The sequence below is a fragment of the Oncorhynchus tshawytscha genome, unplaced genomic scaffold (assembly GCF_018296145.1).
Source record: "Oncorhynchus tshawytscha isolate Ot180627B unplaced genomic scaffold, Otsh_v2.0 Un_contig_3359_pilon_pilon, whole genome shotgun sequence".
NCBI classification, from domain to species: Eukaryota; Metazoa; Chordata; class Actinopteri; order Salmoniformes; family Salmonidae; genus Oncorhynchus; species Oncorhynchus tshawytscha.
In genome coordinates this window covers 12,501-39,853 of record NW_024609482.1, presented here as the reverse complement: position 1 = coordinate 39,853, position 27,353 = coordinate 12,501, and the positions used below count along the sequence as shown (strand labels likewise).

General features: G+C 38.9%; 1 protein-coding gene across 3 annotated transcripts in view; it reads left to right on the top strand.

Annotated features, from left to right (window-relative positions):
- The first annotated feature begins 674 nt into the window (after window positions 1-674).
- Window positions 675-27,353, top strand: part of LOC112244283 (annexin A2-A) — a 28,619-nt gene continuing 1,940 nt past the window's right edge. The window contains exons 1-11 of one of the 3 annotated variants that reach the window (XM_042315491.1): window positions 675-830; window positions 3,167-3,227; window positions 3,349-3,442; window positions 6,062-6,156; window positions 8,465-8,578; window positions 8,728-8,818; window positions 8,912-8,991; window positions 9,139-9,198; window positions 9,837-9,930; window positions 10,115-10,210; window positions 25,608-25,666. In XM_042315491.1, the coding sequence (XP_042171425.1) occupies window positions 3,177-3,227; window positions 3,349-3,442; window positions 6,062-6,156; window positions 8,465-8,578; window positions 8,728-8,818; window positions 8,912-8,991; window positions 9,139-9,198; window positions 9,837-9,930; window positions 10,115-10,210; window positions 25,608-25,666 (834 nt within the window). In that variant the 5' untranslated portion in view covers window positions 675-830; window positions 3,167-3,176. Of the gene's footprint in view, window positions 831-957; window positions 1,001-1,520; window positions 1,545-3,166; window positions 3,228-3,348; window positions 3,443-6,061; window positions 6,157-8,464; window positions 8,579-8,727; window positions 8,819-8,911; window positions 8,992-9,138; window positions 9,199-9,836; window positions 9,931-10,114; window positions 10,211-25,607; window positions 25,667-27,353 lie in introns of those variants that run through there. The other 2 variants (XM_042315492.1, XM_042315493.1) reach the window with 2 other exon arrangements.

Genomic DNA, 27,353 nt, shown 5'->3' with positions numbered 1-27,353 from the left:
CTGTTCTGCTCTTCCTCCGGGCTCTGCTCTGCTCTGTTCTGCTCTGCTCTGCTCTGCTCTGCTCTGCTCTGCTCTGCTCTGCTCTGTTCTGCTCTGCTCTGCGGCAGAGGCCCACTAACCCTGGGTAGGGCTAGGGTGGAGGGATTAGAGAGAGAGGGAGGAGTATCAGAACAGGGGGGGTCAGCCCAGAAGGTAGGAGTTGGAGCCGTGCTCTGTACGGTTAGAACAGAGGAGAGAGGGAGAGATGTGGGGAAGGAGGGAGGGAGGGGGTGAGTAAGGAGGGAGAGATGGAGGGAGGGGGTAGGGAGGGAGTGGGTGGGTGGGTGAGTAGGGAGGGAGAGATGTAGGGAGGGACTGGGTGGGAGTGGGTGGGTGAGTAGGGAGGGAGAGATGTAGGGAGGGACTGGGTGGGAGTGGGTGGGTGAGTAGGGAGGGAAAGATGTAGGGAGGGAGTGGGTGGGTGGGTGAGTAGGGAGGGAGAGATGTAGGGAGGGACTGGGTGGGAGTGGGTGGGTGAGTAGGGAGGGAAAGATGTAGGGAGGGAGTGGGTGGGTGGGTGAGTAGGGAGGGAGAGATGGGGTAGGGAGTGGGTGGGTGGGTGAGTAGGGAGGGAGAGATGGGGTAGGGAGGGTGGAAGTGGGGAGGGAGGGAGTGGAGAGAAGAGAGACAGAGAGACTGGAGGGGAGGAGTGTGGACTCAGGGGCAGGAGTTGGAGCCGTGCTTTGAGTCATACCAGTGTGTTCTGCCAGCGGTATTTAACCAGCACCACACCCTGAACAGGCTTCATAACGGGAACAATCTACTGCTATCTCTAGGTCCTGTTCTCTAAGGTAAGTCAGCTATCTCTAGGTCCTGTTCTCTAAGGTAAGTCAGCTATCTCTAGGTTCTGTTCTCTAAGGGAAGTCAGCTATCTCTAGGTCCTGTTCTCTAAGGGAAGTCAGCTATCTCTAGGTTCTGTTCTCTAAGGGAAGTCAGCTATCTCTAGGTCCTGTTCTCTAAGGGAACTCAGCTATCTCTAGGTTCTGTTCTCTAAGGTAAATCAGCTATCTCTAGGTTCTGTTCTCTAAGGGAAGTCAGCTATCTCTAGGTTCTGTTCTCTAAGAGAAGTCAGCTATCTCTAGGTTCTGTTCTCTAAGGGAAGTCAGCTATCTCTAGGTTCTGTTCTCTAAGGTAAATCAGCTATCTCTAGGTTCTGTTCTGTTCTCTATCTCTAGGTTCTGAAGTCAGCTATCTCTAGGTCCTGTTCTCTAAGGTAAGTCAGCTATCTCTAGGTTCTGTTCTGTTCTCTAAGGGAAGTCAGCTATCTCTAGGTTCTGTTCTCTAAGGGAACTCAGCTATCTCTAGGTTCTGTTCTCTAAGGTAAATCAGCTATCTCTAGGTTCTGTTCTGTTCTCTAAGGGAACTCAGCTATCTCTAGGTTATGTTCTGTACTCTAAGGTAAGTCAGCTATCTCTAGGTTCTGTTCTGTACTCTAAGGTAAGTCAGCTATCTCTAGGTTCTGTTCTCTAAGGGAACTCAGCTATCTCTAGGTTCTGTTCTCTAAGGGAACTCAGCTATCTCTAGGTCCTGTTCTGTACTCTAAGGTAAGTCAGCTATCTCTAGGTTCTTACTCTAAGATAAGTCAGCTATCTCTAGGTTCTTACTCTAAGATAAGTTAGTGCAGGATCTATACTATCTCTGACAGACACAATGTCTTCACTGTCTTTCAAACGCCTGTAGCCATCTTGAACACACCAGCCGTGTCTGTCTGTCTGTCTGTCTGTCTGTCTGTCTGTCTGTCTGTCTGTCTGTCTGTCTGTCTGTCTGTCTGTCTGTCTGTCTGTCTGTCTGTCTGTCTGTCTGTCACTAAATGAATGAACAGCTTTTTGGAAGCAGTTGATTCTTTCTTTTACATACAATTTTTTTATTGTTATTTATCCCTAATCAACGTTAAACATGCAGTGTGTGTGTGTACTCATTTACTGTTTACTGTTACTCATTTACTGAGTTGGCACGGCAACACAGTGGGCTTGCCCCTGGAATTCTAACAGTTTGTGGTGGAATGTCTGCTGGGTGGTACTGACCTTGGTTTACTGACACACACACACACAACACAGTGGGACACACACACAGACACACAACACACACACACACACACACACACACACACACACACACACACACACACACACACACACACACAGACACAGACACACACAGAAACACACACACACACACACACACACACAGACACACACACACACACACACACACACACACACACACACACACACACACACACACACACACACACACACACACACACACACACACACAGACACAGACACACACAGAAACACACACACACACACACACACACACACACACACACAGCCCACTGTGTCATTAGTCCTGTAAAACTACCATTACAGTAGATCTAATTGGGTATAAGATATTTCATGACTCATGACTCAGCTTGAAACATGTTATTTATATATATATATTTAAGCTTTATTTAACTAGTCAAGTCAGTTAAGAACATATTCTTATTTTCAGGGGTACAGTAGAGTAATGACCTGTATTACCGTCTGTGTATATAGAGCTGTGGAGTCAAGACAGATTCTGAGTTCATTAAAGGTACCAGTACAGTACGCTGTGGGTCTATATGCAACACAACAGGGCCTGTGGAATGGACCAGGATATGTGATTCACACTTCCTGCTTACATGGAGGAGGGGAAGTTAGTTCCCACTCCAAGAACTCTGTCATCATGGTTGCTAGGTGATTAAATATTATTGACCTCTGCCATTGTTGAAAAAAAAAAAAAGACTACTCCTCTCAACTGATTCTCTGTCAGTTTAACAAGACAAAGACATCGGACTTTCATCTGAACCCTGATTTTGGGCGCTAATCGCATGTTGAGTGTTTAAACGTTTACACGTTTGTCATTCGTTGTCTCGACAACTTACTGTAAACTTTGAGTTTATTCTGTATGTGTCTGTCTGGTACTAGTCTCTAATGGAAGTGACCTCATTCCGTATCTAACATCATAAATGAGACCGTTGGAGCCTCCAGCTGGGTTACCACGGTGACGGTGTGACACATCCTAAAGCTAATTTTACAGCCCATCGTATACTTTTAACCTAATATAACTTATCTTTTTTATTTATTTATTTATTTTTTTACAGGGATTTCACAATGGCGTTGGTTTCCGAGTTCTTGGGCCAGCTCACGCTGAATTTTGGCGGGGTGAGTTCACTACAGCTGAACTACTGTCAACGTTAAGGTCATGGGGTCAACCATGTAATGAAATCTGTCCTCTGTCAGGTGATTGTAAAACGGGGTAACTTGGTAACTGTGTCCCCTTCAGGAGAGCGAGCCTAAATTCCCCACGGTGGTGACAGCAAGGGATTTCGATCCAGCTAAAGATGCCGCCAGGATAGAAACGGCCGTCAAAACCAAGGGTGAGAGAATCACAGCAAAGATTACCATAGTCCCACCAGTTAGAATCTATCACTTCATAATGTTTTGTAGACTAGAAATACGTTGTGAACTTGATGGGGGCATTAATATATCTGTCACAATGTATTTGCACTAATATAAGTGTCATAATATCATAGTAATTCAGTTTTTATCTAGAGGGGTTGCTATATAAACAGAACTCAGTATGAGCTGGTAACAGTAATGTTGCTGTATGCATTGCGCGATTTAGCGTTTTTTTACGTTACTACACCTTGTCAATCCACATCGTACCTTTCTTCTGTGGTGCCGTGCCCGTAAACAGACGTCATTGGATCAGTTGACCATATTTTATCTCAGTAACATTGTATTTCCATAATATCTATTGCCATCCTTGTTGTCTATGCCTGTGAAAGCATTGTCTTTTCACACCATATTCATCAATCGTTTTTAAAAATTCCAGCGATTTAGAGAAAAAAACGTAATCCTGATTCTTGACACTGGTTTGTATTTATATTAATGGAAACATTCTCCATGGAAACATCTCTATGGAAACATCTCCATGGAAACATCTCCGTGAGCACAGCGCTGGTTGAGTCACTTTCCTGCCTGTGTTCCCAACATAACTTCACTAAACCCCACAGAGTATACAGGGATTTTCTGTCTGACAACGCCTTGGCTTTCCAGCCCTGTCGGTCTGCCACAAACCAACCACTGCTAGCTCACTGCAGCCCCCCCTGTACCCAATGAAAGCCCTGACTAGCTGGGTTTTTCCACCAACAGTGTTTACTGTACCGAATCGAGGCCTTGATACAGTGATACATGAAGGAAATGTGACTGTTGCTGTTTTGGCATTTCATCTTTTTTTAATCAGTTTCAATCTCATCAAAAACGTTTTCATGGGATATATCAGACATTTACTTCCTACTATAATATATCTGTCCGTACCTACTCTATATACTCATACTATAATATATCTGTCCGTACCTACTCTATATACCTACTCTATATACTCATACTATAATATATCTGTCCGTACCTACTCTATATACTCGTACTATAATATATCTGTCAATGCCTACTCTATATACCTACTCTATATATATACTCATACTATAATATATCTGTCCGTACCTACTCTATATACTCATACTATAATATATCTGTCCGTACCTACTCTATATACCTACTATAATATATATACTCATACTATAATATATCTGTCCGTACCTACTCTATATACTCATACTATAATATATCTGTCCGTACCTACTCTATATACTCATACTATAATATATCTGTCCGTACCTACTCTATATACTCATACTATAATATATCTGTCCGTACCTACTCTATATACTCATACTATAATATATCTGTCCGTACCTACTCTATATACTCATACTATAATATATCTGTCCATACCTACTCTATATACTCATACTATAATATATCTGTCCATACCTACTCTATATACTCATACTATAATATATCTGTCCATACCTACTCTATATACTCATACTATAATATATCTGTCCGTACCTACTCTATATACCTACTATAATATATCTGTCCGTATATACTCATACTATAATATATCTGTCCGTACCTACTCTATATACTCATACTATAATATATCTGTCCATACCTACTCTATATAGTCATACTATAATATATCTGTCCGTACCTACTCTATATACTCATACTATAATATATCAGTCCGTACCTACTCTATATACTCATACTATAATATATCTGTCCGTACCTACTCTATATACCTACTCTATATACTCATACTATAATATATCTGTCCGTACCTACTCTATATACTCATACTATAATATATCTGTCCATACCTACTCTATATACTCATACTATAATATATCTGTCCGTACCTACTCTATATACTCATACTATAATATATCTGTCCGTACTATATATATATATCTGTCCGTACTGTCTACTCTATATACTCTATAATATATCTGTCCGTATACTATAATATATCTGTCCGTACCTACTATATACTCTATATACTCTACTCTATATACTCATACTATAATATATCTGTCCGTACCTACTCTATATACTCATACTATAATATATCTGTCCGTACCTACTCTATATACTCATACTATAATATATCTGTCCGTACCTACTCTATATACTCATACTATAATATATCTGTCCGTACCTACTCTATATACCTACTCTGTCCGTATACTCATACTATAATATATCTGTCCGTACCTACTCTATATACTCATACTATAATATATCTGTCCGTACCTACTCTATATACTCATACTATAATATATCTGTCCGTACCTACTCTATATACTCATACTATAATATATCTGTCCGTACCTACTCTATATACTCATACTATAATATATCTGTCCGTACCTACTCTATATACTCTGTCCGTATACTATAATATATCTGTCCGTACCTACTCTATATACTCATACTATAATATATCTGTCCGTACCTACTCTATATACTGTCAAAGCTAGTGTGGCCGTTGTATGTAAAATGGAATATTTCCCATGTTCCCCAGCTGTCAACTAATTAACATAAATGTATGTTAATCACACCTCTGTAATATTTCCCATGTTCCCCAGGTGTGGATGAGCTGACCATCATTGACATCCTGACCAGACGGAGCTACTCCCAGAGGAGAGAGATCGCCTTCGAGTATGAGAAGAGATCCAAGAAGGTGAAGGCGGGAAATAGAGATAGTTTTTTTGTTCAGCAAGATGCTTTTTCATAAAGTAGCTGCTGCTAATGTGGACATCAAGATAATCCAACCTCATTTAGACATATTTTACAGTGGGATCATCTCTGGTGGGACTCTATCATCTCTGTGTATTTTACAGTGGGACGGTCTATCATCTCTGTGTATTTTACAGTGGGACGGTCTATCATCTCTGTGTATTTTACAGTGGGGACGGTCTATCATCTCTGTGTATTTTACAGTGGGGGTTCCCATCTCTGGTGTGTATTTTACAGTGGGATCATCATCTGTGTATTTTACAGTGGGACGGTCTATCATCTCTGTGTATTTTACAGTGGGACGGTCTATCATCTCTGTGTATTTTACAGTGGGACGGTCTATCATCTCTGTGTATTTTACAGTGGGACGGTCTATCATCTCTGTGTATTTTACAGTGGGATCTATCATCTCTGTGTATTTTACAGTGGGACGGTCTATCATCTCTGTGTATTTTACAGTGGGACGGTCTATCATCTCTGTGTATTTTACAGTGGGACGGTCTATCATCTCTGTGTATTTTACAGTGGGACGGTCTATCATCTCTGTGTATTTTACAGTGGGATCTTCATCTCTGTGTATTTTACAGTGGGACGGTCTATCATCTCTGTGTATTTTACAGTGGGACGGTCTATCATCTCTGTGTATTTTACAGTGGGACGGTCTATCATCTCTGTGTATTTTACAGTGGGACGGTCTATCATCTCTGTGTATTTTACAGTGGGACGGTCTATCATCTCTGTGTATTTTACAGTGGGGACGGTCTATCATCTCTGTGTATTTTACAGTGGGACATCTCTGTGTATTTTACAGTCTATCATCTCTGTGTATTTTACAGTGGGGACGGTCTATCATCTCTGTGTATTTTACAGTGGGACTATCATCTCTGTGTATCATCTCTGTGTATTTTACAGTGGGACGGTCTATCATCTCTGTGTATTTTACAGTGGGACGGTCTATCATCTCTGTGTATTTTACAGTGGGACGGTCTATCATCTCTGTGTATTTTACAGTGGGACGGTCTATCATCTCTGTGTATTTTACAGTGGGGACGGTCTATCATCTCTGTGTATTTTACAGTGGGACGGTCTATCATCTCTGTGTATTTTACAGTGGGACGGTCTATCATCTCTGTGTATTTTACAGTGGGACGGTCTATCATCTCTGTGTATTTTACAGTGGGACGGTCTATCATCTCTGTGTATTTTACAGTGGGACGGTCTATCATCTCTGTGTATTTTACAGTGGGACGGTCTATCATCTCTGTGTATTTTACAGTGGTATTTTACAGTGGGACGGTCTATCATCTCTGTGTATTTTACAGTGGGACGGTCTATCATCTCTGTGTATTTTACAGTGGGACGGTCTATCATCTCTGTGTATTTTACAGTGGGACGGTCTATCATCTCTGTGTATTTTACAGTGGGACGGTCTATCATCTCTGTGTATTTTACAGTGGGACGGTCTATCATCTCTGTGTATTTTACAGTGGGACGGTCTATCATCTCTGTGTATTTTACAGTGGGACGGTCTATCATCTCTGTGTATTTTACAGTGGGACGGTTTCTCTGTGTACAGTGGGTGGGACGGTCTATCATCTCTGTGTATTTTACAGTGGGGACGGTCTATCATCTCTGTGTATTTTACAGTGGGGACGGTCTATCATCTCTGTGTATTTTACAGTGGGACGGTCTATCATCTCTGTGTATTTTACAGTGGGACGGTCTATCATCTCTGTGTATTTTACAGTGGGACGGTCTCATCTCTGTGTATTTTACAGTGGGACTGTGTATTTTTACAGTGGGACGGTCTATCATCTCTGTGTATTTTACAGTGGGACGGTCTATCATCTCTGTGTATTTTACAGTGGGACGGTCTATCATCTCTGTGTATTTTACAGTGGGACGGTCTATCATCATCTGTGTATTTTACAGTGGGACGGTCTATCATCTCTGTGTATTTTACAGTGGGACGGTCTATCATCTCTGTGTATTTTACAGTGGGACGGTCTATCATCTCTGTGTATCATCTCTGTGTATTTTACAGTGGGACGGTCTATCATCTCTGTGTATTTTACAGTGGGACGGTCTATCATCTCTGTGTATTTTACAGTGGGGCGGTCTATCATCTCTGTGTATTTTACAGTGGGACGGTCTATCATCTCTGTGTATTTTACAGTGGGGACTGAACTATCCTCTCTGTGTATTTTACAGTGGGGACTGAACTATCCTCTCTGTGTATGTCTCTCCTGTAGGATATGATCACAGCTCTGAAGGGGGCTCTGTCTGGGTCTCTGGAGGCTGTAATTCTGGGACTGATGAAGAGTACAGCTCAGTACGACGCCTCTGAGATCAAAGGATCCATCAAGGTAAGGAGGAGGCTGCAATCTTTCCTACGTGAAGCCTAAACAACACAGATCACAGTCACTGCTGCCCTCTCCTGGTCTGATGGATGTGTGGCCTAGACACAGACTTGATGTTCATACTGCTGTTAAAACCACTGTTCTCTTCCCTCCAGGGTCTGGGGACCGATGAGGAGACTCTGATAGAGATGGTCTGTTCCCGCAGCGCTGAAGAACTGGTGGAAATCAAACGCGTCTACAAGGAGTGTAAGTAGGAGAAACAAACTAGAATTAGGATCGAGATCAGATTGAAAACGTAAGGATTGCGTGTTTAAAAAAAAAACTTTTATATATCCACAGTGTTTAAGAAGGAGCTGGAGAAGGACGTGGCTGGAGACACATCGGGAGACTTCAGGAGTCTGCTGTTGGCCCTGGTACAGGTAGGATCATACAACGACTTTACAATGTCGAGCTTCCAAAGATTGACCATCCACTGGCTTTATTAATAATGATTTGGATACGAAGGAGTCTTGTCTGAATATTGGGGTACAACTGTGTTCTCCATTGTATTCTATGTCATTCAATAGGCAAAGAGAGATGAGCCCTCAAATATTGTTGACTACGAGAAGATCGACCAGGATGCCAGAGTAAGACAAATACACGGACACTAAAACACCGTAGCAGAACCAAACACTAAAGCATTGATACTGACACTAAAACACCGTAGCAGAACCAAACACTAAAGCATTGATACTGACACTAAAACACTGTAGCAGAACCAAACACTAAAGCATTGATACTGACACTAAAACACCGTAGCAGAACCAAACACTAAAGCATTGATACTGACACTAAAACACCGTAGCAGAACCAATCGGCAGAGTGTTTTTTGTCTCTGTAGATTAGTTAGGTGTAGTAGACAGCTGTGTCTCTGTAGATTAGTTAGGTGTAGTAGACAGCTGTGTCTCTGTAGATTAGTTAGGTGTAGTAGACAGCTGTGTCTCTGTAGATTAGTTAGGTGTAGTAGACAGCTGTGTCTCTGTAGATTAGTTAGGTGTAGTAGACAGCTGTGTCTCTGTAGATTAGTTAGGTGTAGTAGACAGGTGTGTCTCTGTAGATTAGTTAGGTGTAGTAGACAGCTGTGTCTCTGTAGATTAGTTAGGTGTAGTAGACAGCTGTGTCTCTGTAGATTAGTTAGGTGTAGTAGACAGGTGTGTCTCTGTAGATTAGTTAGGTGTAGTGTACAGCTGTGTCTCTTGTTGATGGTCCTCTCCTGTCTCTGTAGGCTCTGTATGAGGCAGGAGTGAAGAGGAAGGGGACTGACGTGGCTACATGGATCACCATCATGTCAGAGAGAAGTGTCCCCCACCTACAGAAAGGTACCTACCCGACTCTGTAACAAGGGACTTCTTCATGCACAGGATCGTTTGGACAAAATACTAAAACTCAAAGTCAAGATGGCGACAATCAGACATTTTTACACATAAAGAATGTAGATGTTTCTTTCTATCAACCCAGTGACTCTTCAGAAAGATGACCAAATGTTGGCTCTGTCTGTTCCAGTGTTTGACAGGTACAAGAGCTACAGTCCATACGACATGCAGGAGAGCATCAGGAAGGAGGTGAAGGGAGACCTGGAGAAGTCCTTCCTGACACTGGGTAACATTCTACACATCATATATCTACATTCTATAATATATACATCTGTATCATAGAACCTGTATTCTATATTATATACATCTATATCTATAACATATAACATGTATTCTATATTATATACATCTATATCTTTATCATAGAACCTGTATTCTATATTATATACATCTATATCTATAACATATAACATGTATTGTATATTATATACATCTATATCTTTATCATAGAACCTGTATTCTATAATATATACATCTATATCTATAACATATAACATGTATTCTATAATGTATACATCTATATCTTTATCATAGAACCTGTATTCTATAATATATACATCTATATCTATAACATAGAACCTGTATTCTATAATATGGACATCTATATCTTTATCATAGAACTTGTATTCTATAATTTGTACATCTATATTTATATCATATAACCTGTATTCTATAATATGTACATCTATATCTATAACATATAACATGTATTCTATAATATATACATCTATATCTATAACATATAACATGTATTCTATAATATATACATCTATATTTATATCATATAACCTGTATTCTATAATATATACATCTATCTCTTTATCATAGAACCTGTATTCTATAATATGTACATCTATATTTATATCATATAACCTGTATTCTATAATATATACATCTATATCTATAACATATAACATGTATTCTATAATATATACATCTATATCTATAACATAGAACCTGTATTCTATAATATATACATCTATATCTATAACATAGAACCTGTATTCTATTATATATACATCTATATCTATAACATATAACCTGTATTCTATAATATATACATCTAGATCTATAACATAGAACCTGTATTCTATAATATATACACAGAGACATTGGAGTGTCACGTTTGAGAAACAGACGCCTCACAAGTCCTCAACTGGCTGCATGATTAAATAGTACCCGCAAAACACCAGTCTCAACATCAACAGTGAAGAGGTGACTCCAGGATGCTGACCTTCTAGGCAGAGTTCCTCTGTCCAGTGTCTGTGTTCTTTTGCCCATCTTAATCTTTTCTTTTTATTGGCCAGTCTGAGATTTAGATTTTTCTTTGCAACTCTGCCTAGAAGGCCAGCATCCCAGAGTCGCCTCTTCACTACTACATTAGCTCCTCTTACCTCTACACTAGATACTCTTACCACTACATTAGATACTCTTACCTCTACATTAGATACTCTTACCTCTACATTAGCTCCTCTTACCTCTACACTAGATACTCTTACCTCTACATTAGCTCTTCTAGCTCCTCTTACTACTACACTAGATACTCTTACCTCTACATTAGATACTCTTACCTCTACATTAGCTGCTCTTACCTCTACATTAGATACTCTTAGATTACCTTAGGTTAGCTCCTCTTAGCTCCTCTTACTACTACATTTGATTACTCTTACCTCTACATTAGATACATTAGATACTCTCTTAGATCTACATTAGATACTCTTACCACTACATTAGATACTCTCTCTTAGCTCCTCTTACCTCTACATTAGATACTCTTACCACTACATTAGATACTCTTACCAATACATTAGATACTCTAGCTCCTCTTACCTCTACATTAGCTCCTCTTACCTCTACATTAGATACTCTTACCACTACATCAGATACTCTTACCACTACATCAGATACTCTTCCCTCTACATTAGCTCCTCTAGCTCCTCTTACCTCTACATTAGATACTCTTACCACTACATCAGATACTCTTACCTCTACATTAGCTCTTCTAGCTCCTCTTACCTCTACATTAGCTCTCCTAGCTCCTCTTACCTCTACATTAGATACTCTTACCTCGACATTAGATACTCTTACCACTACATTAGATACTCTTACCTCTACATTAGCCTTCTAGCTCCTCTTACCTCTACATTAGATACTCTTCTCTAGCTCCTACCTCTACATTAGATACTCTTACCACTACATTAGCTGTATACATCTACATTAGATACTCTTACCACTACATTAGATACTCTTACCTCTACATTAGCTCTCTAGCTCCTCTTACCTCTACATTAGATACTTACCTCTAATTAGATAATCTTATAGATACTCTTACCACTACATTATATACTCTTACCTCTACATTAGATATCTTACCTCTACATTAGCTCTTCTAGCTCCTCTTACTACTACATTAGATAATCTTACCTCTACATTAGATACTCTTACCTCTACATTAGCTCCTCTAGCTTACTACATTAGATACTCTTACCTCTACATTAGATACTCTTACCACTACATTAGATACTCTTACCTCTACATTAGCTCCTCTTCCTCTACATTAGATACTCTTACCACTACATTAGATACTCTTACCTCTACATTAGATACACTGACTAGTACATTAGATACTCTTACCTCTACATTAGATACTCTTACCTCTACATTAGCTCTTCTAGCTCCTCTTACCTCTACATTAGATACTCTTACCTCTACATTAGATACTCTTACCACTACATTAGATATTACCACTACATTAGCTCCTCTTACCTCTACATTAGCTCCTCTAGCTCCTCTTACCACTACATTAGATACTCTTACCTCTACATTAGATACTCTTACCACTACATTAGATACTCTTACCTCTACATTAGCTCTCTAGCTCCTCTTACCACTACATTAGATACTCTTACCACTACATTAGATACTCTTACCTCTACATTAGATACTCTTACCTCTACATTAGCTCTCTTACCTCTATTAGATACTGTTACTGTCTACATTAGCTCCTCTAGCTCCTCTTACCACTACATTAGATACTCTTACCTCTACATTAGCTCCTCTAGCTCCTCTTACTACTACATTAGATACTCTTACCACTACATTAGATACTCTTACCTCTACATTAGCTACTCCTCTTACCACTACATTAGATACTCTTACCACTACATTAGATACTCTTACCTCTACATTAGATACTCTTACCTCTAGCTCCTCTTACCTACTACATTAGATACTCTTACCACTACATTAGATACTCTTACCTCTACATTAGCTCCTCTAGCTCCTCTTACTACTACATTAGATAATCTTACCTCTACATTAGATACTCTTACCTCTACATTAGATACTCTTACCTCTACATTAGCTCCTCTAGCTCCTCTTACTACTACATTAGATACTCTTACCTCTACATTAGATACTCTTACCACTACATTAGATACTCTTACCTCTACATTAGATACACTGACTACTACATTAGATACTCTTACCTCTACATTAGATACTCTTACCTCTACATTAGATACTGACTACTACATTAGATACTCTTACCTCTACATTAGATACTCTTACCACTACATTAGATACTCTTACCACTACATTAGATACTCTTACCTCTACATTAGATACTCTTACCTACATTAGATACATTAGATACTGTTACCTCTAGCTCCTCTTACCACTACATTAGATACTCTCACCTCCTCTTACCACTACATTAGATACTCTTACCTCTACATTAGCTCTTCTAGCTCCTCTTACCTCTACATTAGCTCTCTAGCTCCTCTTACACATTAGATACTCTTACCTCGACATTAGATACTCTTACCTCTACATTAGATACTCTTACCTCTACATTAGCTCTTCTAGCTCCTCTTACCTCTACATTAGCTCTCCTAGCTCCTCTTACCTCTACATTAGATACTCTTACCTCGACATTAGATACTCTTACCACTACATTAGATACTCTTACCTCTACAGGAGCTCTTCTAGCTCCTCTTACCTCTACATTATATACTCTTACTTCTACATTAGCTCCTCTTACCACTACATTAGCTCCTCTAGCTCCTCTTACCTCTACATTTGATACTCTTACCTCTACATTAGATACTCTTACCTCTACATTAGATACTCTTACCACTACATTAGCTCCTCTTACCACTACATTAGATACTCTTACCAATACATTAGATACTCTTACCAATACATTAGATACTCTTACCTCTACATTAGATACTCTAGCTCCTCTTACCACTACACTAGATACTCTTACCTCTACATTAGCTACTCTTACCTCTACATTAGATACTCTTACCTCTACATTAGCTCCTCTAGCTCCTCTTACCACTACACTAGATACTCTTACCTCGACATTAGATACTCTTACCACTACATTAGATACTCTTACCTCTACATTAGATACTCTTACCTCGACATTAGATACTCCGACTACTACATTAGATACTCTTACCTCTACATTCGATACTCTTACCTCTACATTAGATACTCTTACCTCTACATTAGATACTCTTACAACTACATTAGATACTAGATTACTCTGCTCTCTTACCTCTACATTAGATACTCTTACCTCTACATTAGATACTCTTACCACTACATTAGATACTCTTACCACTACATTAGATCCTCTTACCTCTACATTAGATACTCTTACCTCTACATTAGATACTCTTACCACTACATTAGATACTCTTACCTCTACATTAGATACTCTTACCTCTACATTAGATAGTCTTACCTCTACATTAGCTCCTCTTACTACTACATTAGATACTCTTACCTCTACATTAGCTCCTCTTACCTCTACATTAGATACTCTTACCTCTACATTAGCCTTCTAGCTCCTCTTACCTCTACATTAGATACTCTTACCTCTACATTAGAGACTCTTACCACTACATTATATACTCTTACTTCTACATTAGATACTCTTACCACTACATTAGCTCCTCTAGCTCCTCTTACCTCTACATTAGATAATCTTACCAATACATTAGATACTCTTACCTCTACATTAGATACTCTTACTTCTACATTAGATACTCTTACCACTACATTAGCTCCTCTAGCTCCTCTTACCTCTACATTAGATAATCTTACCAATACATTAGATACTCTTACCTCTACATTAGATACTCTTACCACTACATTAGCTCCTCTAGCTCCTCTTACCTCTACATTAGATACTCTTACCTCTACATTAGATAATCTTACCTCTACATTAGATACTCTTACCTCTACATTAGCTCCTCTAGCTCCTCTTACCACTACACTAGATACTCTTACCACTACATTATATACTCTTACCTCTACATTAGATACTCTTACCTCTACATTAGATACTCCTTTACTACTACATTAGATACTTACCTCTACATTAGATACTCTTACCTCTACATTAGCTCCTCTAGCTCCTCTTACTAGTACATTAGATACTCTTACCTCTACATTAGATACTCTTACCTCTACATTAGATACTCTTACCTCTTTAGCTCCTCTAGCTCCTCTTATCTCTACATTAGATACTCTTACCACTACATTAGATACTCTTACCTCTACATTAGCTCCTCTTACCTCTACATTAGATACTCTTACCTCTACATTAGATACACTGACTAGTACATTAGATACTCTTACCACTACATTATATACTCTTACCTCTACATTAGATACACTGACTAGTACATTAGATACTCTTACCACTACATTATATACTCTACCTCTACATTAGATACTCTTACCTCTACATTAGCTCCTCTAGCTCCTCTTACTACTACATTAGATACTCTTACCTCTACATTAGATACTCTTACCACTACACTAGATACTCTTACCACTACATTAGCTCTTCTAGCTCCTCTTACCACTACATTAGATACTCTTACCTCTACATTAGATACTCTTACCTCTACATTAGAGCTCCTCTTACTCTACATTAGATACTCTTAGTACATTAGACCTCTACATTAGATACTCTTACCTCTACATTAGATACACTGACTAGTACATTAGATACTCTTACCACTACATTAGATACTCTTACCTCTACATTAGATACTCTTAGCTCCTCTTACCACTACATTAGATACTCTCTACATTAGCTCCTACATTAGCTACTTACATTTAGATACTCTTACCTCTACATTAGATACTCTTACCACTACATTAGATACTCTTACCACTACATTAGATACTCTTAGATACTCTTACCTCTACATTAGATACTCTTACCTCTACATTAGCTCCTCTAGCTCCTCTTACTACATTAGATACTACATTAGATACTCTTACCTTACTACATTAGATACTCTTACCACTACATTAGATACTCTTACCACTACATTAGATACTCTTACCTACATTAGATACTCTTACCTCTACATTAGATACTCTTACCACTACATTAGATACTCTTACCTCTACATTAGATACTCTTACCTCTACATTAGATACTCTTACATTAGATGCTCTACATTAGATACCTCTTACCTCTTACATTTAGATTAGATACTCTTACCTCTACATTAGATACTCTTACCTCTACATTAGCTTCTCTTACCTCTATTAGATACTCTTACCTCTACATTAGCTATCTACTTAGATACTTACTCTCTACATTAGATACTCTTACCACTACATTAGATACTCTTCTCTACATTAGCTCCTCTTACCACTACATTAGATACTCTTACCTCTACATTAGATACTCTTACCTCTACATTAGATACTCTTACCACTACATTAGATACTCTTACCTCTACATTAGATACTCTCTACATTAGATACTCTTACCTCTACATTAGCTACTCTTACCTCTACATTAGATACTCTTTACTGTTACTCTACATTAGCTCTTACTCCTCTTACCTCTACATTAGCTCCTCTTACCTCTACATTAGATACTCTTACCTCTACATTATACTCTTACTCTACATTAGCTCTCTCTACATTAGCTCCTCTAGCTCCTCTTACCTCTACATTAGATACATTAGATACTCTTACCTCTACATTAGATACTCTTACCTCTACATTAGATACTCTTACCTCTACATTAGATACTCTTACCTCTACATTAGCTCCTCTTACCTCTACATTAGATACTCTTACCTCTACATTAGATACTCTTACCACTACATTAGATACTCTTACCTCTACATTAGCTACTCTCTTACCTCTACATTAGATACTTACTACATTAGATACTCTTACCTCTACATTAGATACTCTTACCTCTACATTAGATACTCTTACCAGCTACATTAGATACTCTTACTCTACATTAGATACTCTTACCTCTACATTCTTCTAGCTCCTCTTATTATTAGATACTCTTACCTCTCTTACCCTCTACATTAGATACATTAGATACTCTTACCTCTACATTAGATACTCTTACCTCTACATTAGATACTCTTTATACATTAGCTCTCCTCTTACCTCTACATTAGATACTCTTACCTCTCTTACCTCTACATTAGATACTCTTACCTAGCTCCTCTTACACATTAGATACTCTTACCTCTACATTAGATACTCTTACCTCTACATTAGATACTCATTAGATACTCTTCTTAGCTCCTCTTACTCTTCTACATTAGATACTCTTACCTAGCTCTTACCTCTACTTACATTAGATACTACTACTTAGATACTACCTCTACATTAGATACTCTTACCTCTACATTAGCTCCTCTAGCTCCTCTTACTACTATAATCATTAGATACTCTTACCTCTACATTAGATAGCTCTCTAGCTCTCTTACTCTACATTAGATACTCTTACCTCTACATTAGATACTCTTACCTCTACATTAGATACTCTTACCTCTACATTAGATACTCTTACCTCTACATTAGATAATCTTACCTCTACATTAGATACTCTTACCTCTACATTAGCTACTCTCTACATTAGCTCCTCTAGATACTCTTACCTCTACATTAGATACTCTTACCTCTACATTAGATACTCTTACCTCTACATTAGATACTCTTACCTCTACATTAGATCCTCTAGCTCTCTTTAGATACTCTTACCTACATTAGATATTACATTAGATACTCTTACATTAGATTACTCTTTACCACTACATTAGATACCACTCTTACCTCTACATTAGATACTCTTACTCTCTCATTAGCTCCTCTTACCACTACATTAGATACTCTTACCTCTACATTAGATACTCTTACCTCTAGTTACATTACATTAGATACTCTTACCACTACATTAGATACTCTTACACATTAGATACTCTTACCTCTACATTAGATACTCTCTAGCTCCTCTTACTCTTACTACATTAGATACTCTTACCTCTACATTAGATACTACATTAGATACTCTTGCTCTACATTAGCTCCTCTAGCTCTTTACCTCTAGATACTCTTACCTATTGGATACTCTTTACCACTACATTAGCTAGCTCTTTACCTCTACATTAGATTTACCACTACATTAGCTCTTCTAGCTCTTACCTCTACATTAGATACTCTTACCTCTACATTAGATACTCTTACCTCTACATTAGCTCTCTACATTAGCTCTTACCTCTTTACTACATTAGATCTCTTACCTCTACATTAGATACTCTTACCTCTACATTAGATACTCTTACCTCTACATTAGATACTTTACCTTACCTCTACATTAGATACTCTTACCTCTACATTAGACTTAGATACTTACTACTAGATACTTATTACATTAGCTCTTACCTACTCCTCTTACATTATTAGATACTCTTACCTCTACATTAGATACTCTTACCACTACATTAGATACTCTTACCTCTCATTAGATACTCTTACCTCTCTTACTCTTCTACATTAGATACTCTTACCTTTAGATACTCTTACCTCTACATTAGATACTCTTACCACTACATTAGCTCTTCTAGCTCCTCTAGCTTCTCTTACCTCTACATTAGATACTCTTACCTCCACTACATTACATTTAGCTCCTCTAGCTCCTCTTACTACTACATTAGATACTCTTAACTCTATATTAGATACTCTTACCTCTACATTAGATACTCTTACCTCTACATTAGCTCCTCTAGCTCCTCTTACTACTACATTAGATACTCTTACCTCTACATTAGATACTCTTACCACTACAGTAGATACTCTTACCTCTACATTAGATACTCTTACCTCTACATTAGATAATCTTACCTCTACATTAGATACTCTTACCTCTACATTAGCTCCTCTAGCTCCTCTTACCTCTACATTAGATACTCTTACCTCTACATTAGATACTCTTACCTCTACATTAGATACTCTTACCACTACATTAGATACTCTTACCTCTACATTATACTCTTACCTCTACATTAGCTCCTCTTACCACTACATTAGATACTCTTACCTCTACATTAGATACTCTTACCTCTATTAGATACTCTTACCACTACATTAGATACTCTTACCTCTTTACTCTTATTACTACATTAGCTCCTCTAGCTCCTCTTACCACTACATTAGATACTCTTACCTCTACATTAGATACTCTTACCACTACATTAGATACTCTTACCTCTACATTAGCTCTTCTAGCTCCTCTTACCTCTACATTAGCTCTCCTAGCTCCTCTTACCTCTACATTAGATACTCTTACCTCTACATTAGATACTCTTACCTCTACATTAGATACTCTTACCTCTACATTAGATACTCTCTACCTCTACATTAGATATCCTTACTCCTCTTACCTCTACATTAGATACTCTTACCTCTACATTAGATACTCTTACCTCTACATTAGATACTCTTACCTCTACATTAGCTCCTCTTACCTCTACATTAGATACTCTTTACTCCTCTTACTACATTAGCTCCTCTAGCTCCTCTTACCTCTACATTAGATACTCTTACCTCTACATTAGATACTCTTACCTCTACATTAGATACTCTTACCACTACATTAGCTCCTCTTACCACTACATTAGATACTCTTACATTTAGATACTCTTACCTCTACATTAGATACTCTTACCTCTCATTAGATACTCTAGCTCCTCTTACCACTACATTAGATACTCTTACCTCTACATTAGATACTCTTACCTCTACATTAGATACTCTTACCTCTACATTAGCTCCTCTAGCTCCTCTTACTCCTCTACATTAGACTACCACTACATTAGATACTCTTACTCTACTCTTACTACATTAGATACTCTTACCTCTACATTAGATACTCTTACCTCTACATTCGATACTCTTACCTCTACATTAGATACTCTTACCTCTACATTAGATACTCTTACAACTACATTAGATACTGTTACCTCTACATTAGCTCCTCTAGCTCCTCTTACCTCTACATTAGATACTCTTACCTCTACATCAGATACTCTTACCACTACATTAGATACTCTTACCACTACATTAGCTCCTCTTACCTCTACATTAGATACTCTTACCTCGATATTAGATACTCTTACCACTACATTAGATACTCTTACCTCTACATTAGCCTTCTAGCTCCTCTTACCTCTACATTAGATACTCTTACCTCTACATTAGATAGTCTTACCTCTCCATTAGCTCCTCTTACTACTACATTAGATACTCTTACCTCTACATTAGCTACTCTTACCTCTACATTAGATACTCTTACCTCTACATTAGCTCCTCTAGCTCCTCTTACCACTACACTAGATACTCTTACCTCGACATTAGATACTCTTACCACTACATTAGATACTCTTACCTCTACATTAGATACTCTTACCTCTACATTAGATACTCTTACCTCTACATTAGATACTCTTACCTCTACATTAGATACTCTTACCTCTACATTAGATACTCTTACCTCTACATTAGATACTCTTACTCTCTACATTAGATACTCTTACCACTACATTAGATACTCTTACCTCTACATTAGATACTCTTACCACTACATTAGCTCCTCTAGCTCCTCTTACCTCTACATTAGATACTCTTACCTCTACATTAGATAATCTTACCTCTACATTAGATACTCTTACCTCTACATTAGCTCCTCTAGCTCCTCTTACCACTACACTAGATACTCTTACCACTACATTATATACTCTTACCTCTACATTAGATACTCTTACCTCTACATTAGCTCCTCTAGCTCCTCTTACTACTACATTAGATACTCTTACTAGTACATTAGATACTCTTACCACTACATTAGATACTCTTACCTCTACATTAGATACTCTTACCTCTACATTAGATACTCTTACCTCTACATTAGCTCCTCTAGCTCCTCTTACCTCTACATTAGATACTCTTACCACTACATTAGATACTCTTACCTCTACATTAGCTCCTCTTACCTCTACATTAGATACTCTTACCTCTACATTAGATACACTGACTAGTACATTAGATACTCTTACCACTACATTATATACTCTTACCTCTACATTAGATACTCTTACCTCTACATTAGATACACTGACTAGTACATTAGATACTCTTACCACTACATTATATACTCTTACCTCTACATTAGATACTCTTACCTCTACATTAGCTCCTCTAGCTCCTCTTACTACTACATTAGATACTCTTACCTCTACATTAGATACTCTTACCACTACACTAGATACTCTTACCACTACATTAGCTCTTCTAGCTCCTCTTACCACTACATTAGATACTCTTACCTCTACATTAGATACTCTTACCTCTACATTAGCTCCTCTAGCTCCTCTTACTACTACATTAGATACACTGACTAGTACATTATATACTCTTACCTCTACATTAGATACTCTTACCTCTACATTAGATACACTGACTAGTACATTAGATACTCTTACCACTACATTATATACTCTTACCTCTACACTAGATACTCTTACCACTACATTAGCTCTTCTAGCTCCTCTTACCACTACATTAGATACTCTTACCTCTACATTAGATACTCTTACCACTACATTAGATACTCTTACCACTACATTAGCTTCTCTTACCTCTACATTAGATACTCTTACCTCTACATTAGCTCCTCTAGCTCCTCTTACTACTACATTAGATACTCTTACCTCTACATTAGATACTCTTACCACTACATTAGATACTCTTACCTCTACATTAGCTCCTCTAGCTCCTCTTACTACTACATTAGATACTCTTACCACTACATTAGATACTCTTACCTCTACATTAGATACACTGACTAGTACATTAGATACTCTTACCTCTACATTAGATACTCGTACAACTACATTAGATACTGTTACCTCTACATTAGCTCCTCTAGCTCCTCTTACCTCTACATTAGCTCCTCTAGCTCCTCTTACCACTACATTAGATACTCTTACCACTACATTAGATACTCTTACCTCTACATTAGATACTCTTACCTCTACATTAGCTTCTCTTACCTCTACATTAGATACTCTTACCTCTACATTAGCTCCTCTAGCTCCTCTTACCACTACATTAGATACTCTTACCTCTACATTAGATACTCTTACCACTACATTAGATACTCTTACCTCTACATTAGATACTCTTACCTCTACATTAGCTCCTCTAGCTCCTCTTACCACTACATTAGATACTCTTACCTCTACATTAGATACTCTTACCTCTACATTAGATACTCTTACCACTACATTAGATACTCTTACCTCTACATTAGATACTCTTACCTCTACATTAGATACTCTTACCACTACACTAGATACTCTTACCTCTACATTAGCTCCTCTTACCTCTACATTAGATACTCGTACAACTACATTAGATACTGTTACCTCTACATTAGCTCCTCTAGCTCCTCTTACCTCTACATTAGCTCCTCTAGCTCCTCTTACCACTACATTAGATACTCTTACCTCTACATTAGATACTCTTACCTCTACATTAGCTCTCCTAGCTCCTCTTACCTCTACATTAGCTCCTCTAGCTCCTCTTACCACTACATTAGATACTCTTACCTCTACATTAGATACTCTCACCTCGACATTAGATACTCTTACCACTACATTAGATACTCTTACCTCTACATTAGCTCCTCTAGCTCCTCTTACTACTACATTAGATAATCTTACCTCTACATTAGATACTCTTACCTCTACATTAGATACTCTTACCTCTACATTAGCTCCTCTAGCTCCTCTTACTACTACATTAGATACTCTTACCTCTACATTAGATACTCTTACCACTACATTAGATACTCTTACCACTACATTAGATACTCTTACCTCTACATTAGCTCCTCTAGCTCCTCTTAATACTACATTAGATACTCTTACCACTACATTAGATACTCTTACCTCTACATTAGATACACTGACTACTACATTAGATACTCTTACCTCTACATTAGATACTCTTACCTCTACATTAGCTATTCTAGCTCCTCTTACTACTACATTAGATACTCTTACCTCTACATTAGCTCTTCTAGCTCCTCTTACTACTACATTAGATACTCTTACCTCTACATTAGATACTCTTACCTCTACATTAGATACTCGTACAACTACATTAGATACTCTTACCTCTACATTAGATACACTTACCTCTACATTAGATACTCATACAACTACATTAGATTCTCTTACCTCTACATTAGCTCTCCTAGCTCCTCTTACCTCTACATTAGATACTCTTACCTCGACATTAGATACTCTTACCTCTACATTAGATACTCTTACCTCTACATTAGTTCTTCTAGCTCCTCTTACCTCTACATTAGCTCTCCTAGCTTCTCTTACCTCTACATTAGATACTCTTACCACTACATTAGATACACTTACCACTACATTAGCTCCTCTTACCTCTACATTAGCTCCTCTAGCTCCTCTTACTACTACATTAGATACTCTTAACTCTATATTAGATACTCTTACCTCTACATTAGATACTCTTACCTCTACATTAGCTCCTCTAGCTCCTCTTACTACTACATTAGATACTCTTACCTCTACATTAGATACTCTTACCACTACAGTAGATACTCTTACCTCTACATTAGATACTCTTACCTCTACATTAGATAATCTTACCTCTACATTAGATACTCTTACCTCTACATTAGCTCCTCTAGCTCCTCTTACCTCTACATTAGATACTCTTACCTCTACATTAGATACTCTTACCTCTACATTAGCTCCTCTAGATCCTCTTACCTCTACATTAGATACTCTTACCACTACATTAGATACTCTTACCTCTACATTAGATACTCTAGCTCCTCTTACCACTACATTAGATACTCTTAACTCTACATTAGATACTCTTACCTCTACATTAGATACTCTTACCAATACATTAGATACATTACATTAGATACTCTTACCTCTACATTAGATACTCTTACCTCTACATTAGATACTCTTACCAATACATTAGATACTCTTACCTCTACATTAGCTCCTCTTACCTCTACATTAGCTCCTCTAGCTCCTCTTACTACTACATTAGATAATCTTACCTCTACATTAGATACTCTTACCTCTACATTAGCTCCTCTAGCTCCTCTTACTACTACATTAGATACTCTTACCTCTACATTAGATACTCTTACCTCTACATTAACTTCTAAACATCTCCCTTGTTTCTAACACACTTCTATAAAGCCAATCAACTCCTCTCTGACTAGTTCCAGAATGATCTATCCGTTTAATCTCTTCAGCATAACATTACCTGTCCATTGATAATGTATGAGGCTCCTGTCTCCATGCCAGAATGTCTGTGTCACTCACTCAAGACTCCACTTCTGCCGTTTATGCGTTACTCTATCTCTCTCTGTGTCTCTCTGTGTGACTCTCTCTCTCCCTTTCTCTCTTTCTGTGTGTCTCCTGTGTATCTATGTTTCTCTGTGTGTCTCTGTCTCTCTCCCTTTCTCTCTGTCTCTCTCCATTTCTCTCTCTGCGTCTCTCTCCCTTTCCCTCTCTCTGTGTCTCTGTCTCTCTCCCTTTCTCTCTCTCTGTGTCTGTCTCTCTCCCTTTCTCTCTCTCTGTGTCTCTGTCTCTCTCCCTTTCCCTCTCTCTGTGTCTCTGTCTCTCTCCCTTTCTCTCTCTCTGTGTCTCTGTCTCTCTCCCTTTCCCTCTCTCTGTGTCTCTGTCTCTCTCCCTTTCCCTCTCTCTGTGTCTCTGTCTCTCTCCCTTTCTCTCTCTCTGTGTCTCTGTCTCTGTCTCTCTCCCTTTCTCTCTCTGCGTCTCTCTCCCTTTCCCTCTCTCTGTGTCTCTGTCTCTCTCCCTTTCTCTCTGTTGGTCTCTCTCTGCCGTCAGGTTGTCTATGAACCGTATTACAACTGGCAGTGAGAGGAAAGAAGTGTGGAAGGGGGGGGGTTCTCTACTCCTCTCCACCTTGCCTCCTCTCCTTCCCTCCTATTTGTACCAGATGGGCCCTCGGTCGATGCATTCCTTATTAACAGTAATTGCAAGTTGTTTGAAGAAAACATCATTTGATTTCAAGGGATGTTGTGCCCTTAAGAAACAAACTGTGGATCTGTGCCTATACACTGCAGGCAGCCTCCTTACCAGGAACCCTTTAGAAAGAACAACAGGAAGTGACAGATCCAGAGAGGATATCAGAAACAAAGTTGAGGTGATTTCAATCTGTTCTCTTTTCTGCTTTGTTTTTTGCAGTGGAGTGCTTTGAGAACAAACAACAGTACTTTGCTAACAGACTGAGTGAAGCCATGAAGGTAATTATCTGTTAACCTCTAGTCGTGTGACTGAGTACGATGGTGAACTACAAGACCTCATGAGGAACAAAGAATGAACTCATTGTTATTTGTACATTTGGTACAAACCCTTTCAACCCCAACACCCTTCAACCCCAACACCCTTTCAACCCCAACACCCTTTCAACCCCAACACCTTTCAACCCCAACACCTTTCAACCCCCTTCAATCCCCTTCAACACCCTTCAACCCCCTTCAACTCCAACCCCTTCAACACCCTTCAACCCCTTCAATTCCTTCAACCCCAACACCATTCAACCCCTTCAACCCCAACACCCTTCAATCCCCTTCAACCCCAACACCCTTCAACACCCTTCAACCCCAACACCCTTCAACACCCTTCAACCCCAACACCCTTCCATCCCCTTCAACCCCCTTCAACCCCCTTTAACCCCACCCCCTTCAACCCCCTTCCACCCCAACCCCTTCAACCCCATCCCCCTTCAAGCCCCTTCAACACCCTTTCAACCCCAACACCCTTCAACACCCTTCAACCCCAACACCCTTCAATCCCCTTCAACCCCTTCAACCCCCTTTAACCCCACCCCCTTCAACCCCCTTCAACCCCAACCCCAACCCCCTTCAAATCCCTTCAACCCCAACCCCTTCAAACCCCTTCAACCCCTTCAACCCCCCCATCAATCCCCCCTTCAACCACCTTCAACCCCAACACCATTCAACCCCAACACCCTTCAACCCCAACACCCTTCAACACCCTTCAACCCCAACACCCTTCAACCCCAACACCCTTCAACACCCTTCAACACACTTCAACCCTCTTCAACCCCAACACCCTTCAACACCCTTCAACACCCTTCAACACCCTTCAACCCTCTTCAACCCCAACACCCTTCAACACCCTTCAACCCCCTTCAACACCCTTCAACACCCTTCAACCCTCTTCAACCCCAACACCGTTCAACCCCTTTCAACCCCAACCCCCTTTAGGAGATTTGAATTATGAATCAAAGATAATCTTGTGGGAGAAACATCCCACAGTAATTAAGTATCAGACGTTCATGAGTTGATTAAACAAGGCGTTGCGTCATCCACGCTTTCTTCAGTGAAAACATCAACAAACACAAACCGTCACCAAGGACTCTATTCAATCAGCATCGCCGGAGATCAGTGGTCCTATGGCCTGCTTGAAATGTGAATGTCATTTCTGATTGAGTCCACATTACGCAGCGTTTACCGTGAATGCGGTCTCCACGAACTCGGGAATGTTGCCTTTTGTATTTCATATAGCGCTGAACTTCAGCGTTACGGATTAAATCGAGCCCCCCCATTTAAAAAAAAAAGACATCTAGAGCATTGGAAAAGGAAGTTAAATTAGATCGAGCCCCCATTTAAAAAAAAGAGACATCTAGAGCATTGGAAAAGGAAGTTAAATTAGATCCCCCCATTTAAAAAAATGCTTTTGTAAAAGAGACATCTAGATCTTTGGAAAAGGAAGCTAAATTAGATCGAGCCCCCCCCCATTTAAAAAAAAAGAGACATCTAGAGCATTGGAAAAGGAAGTTAAATTAGATCGAGCCCCCCATTTAAAAAAATGTTTTGTTTTTAAATGAGACATCTAGATCTTTGGAAAAGGAAGCTACCTGGATACTGCACATATAAACACATAGACAGAGAGAAGGAGACGACA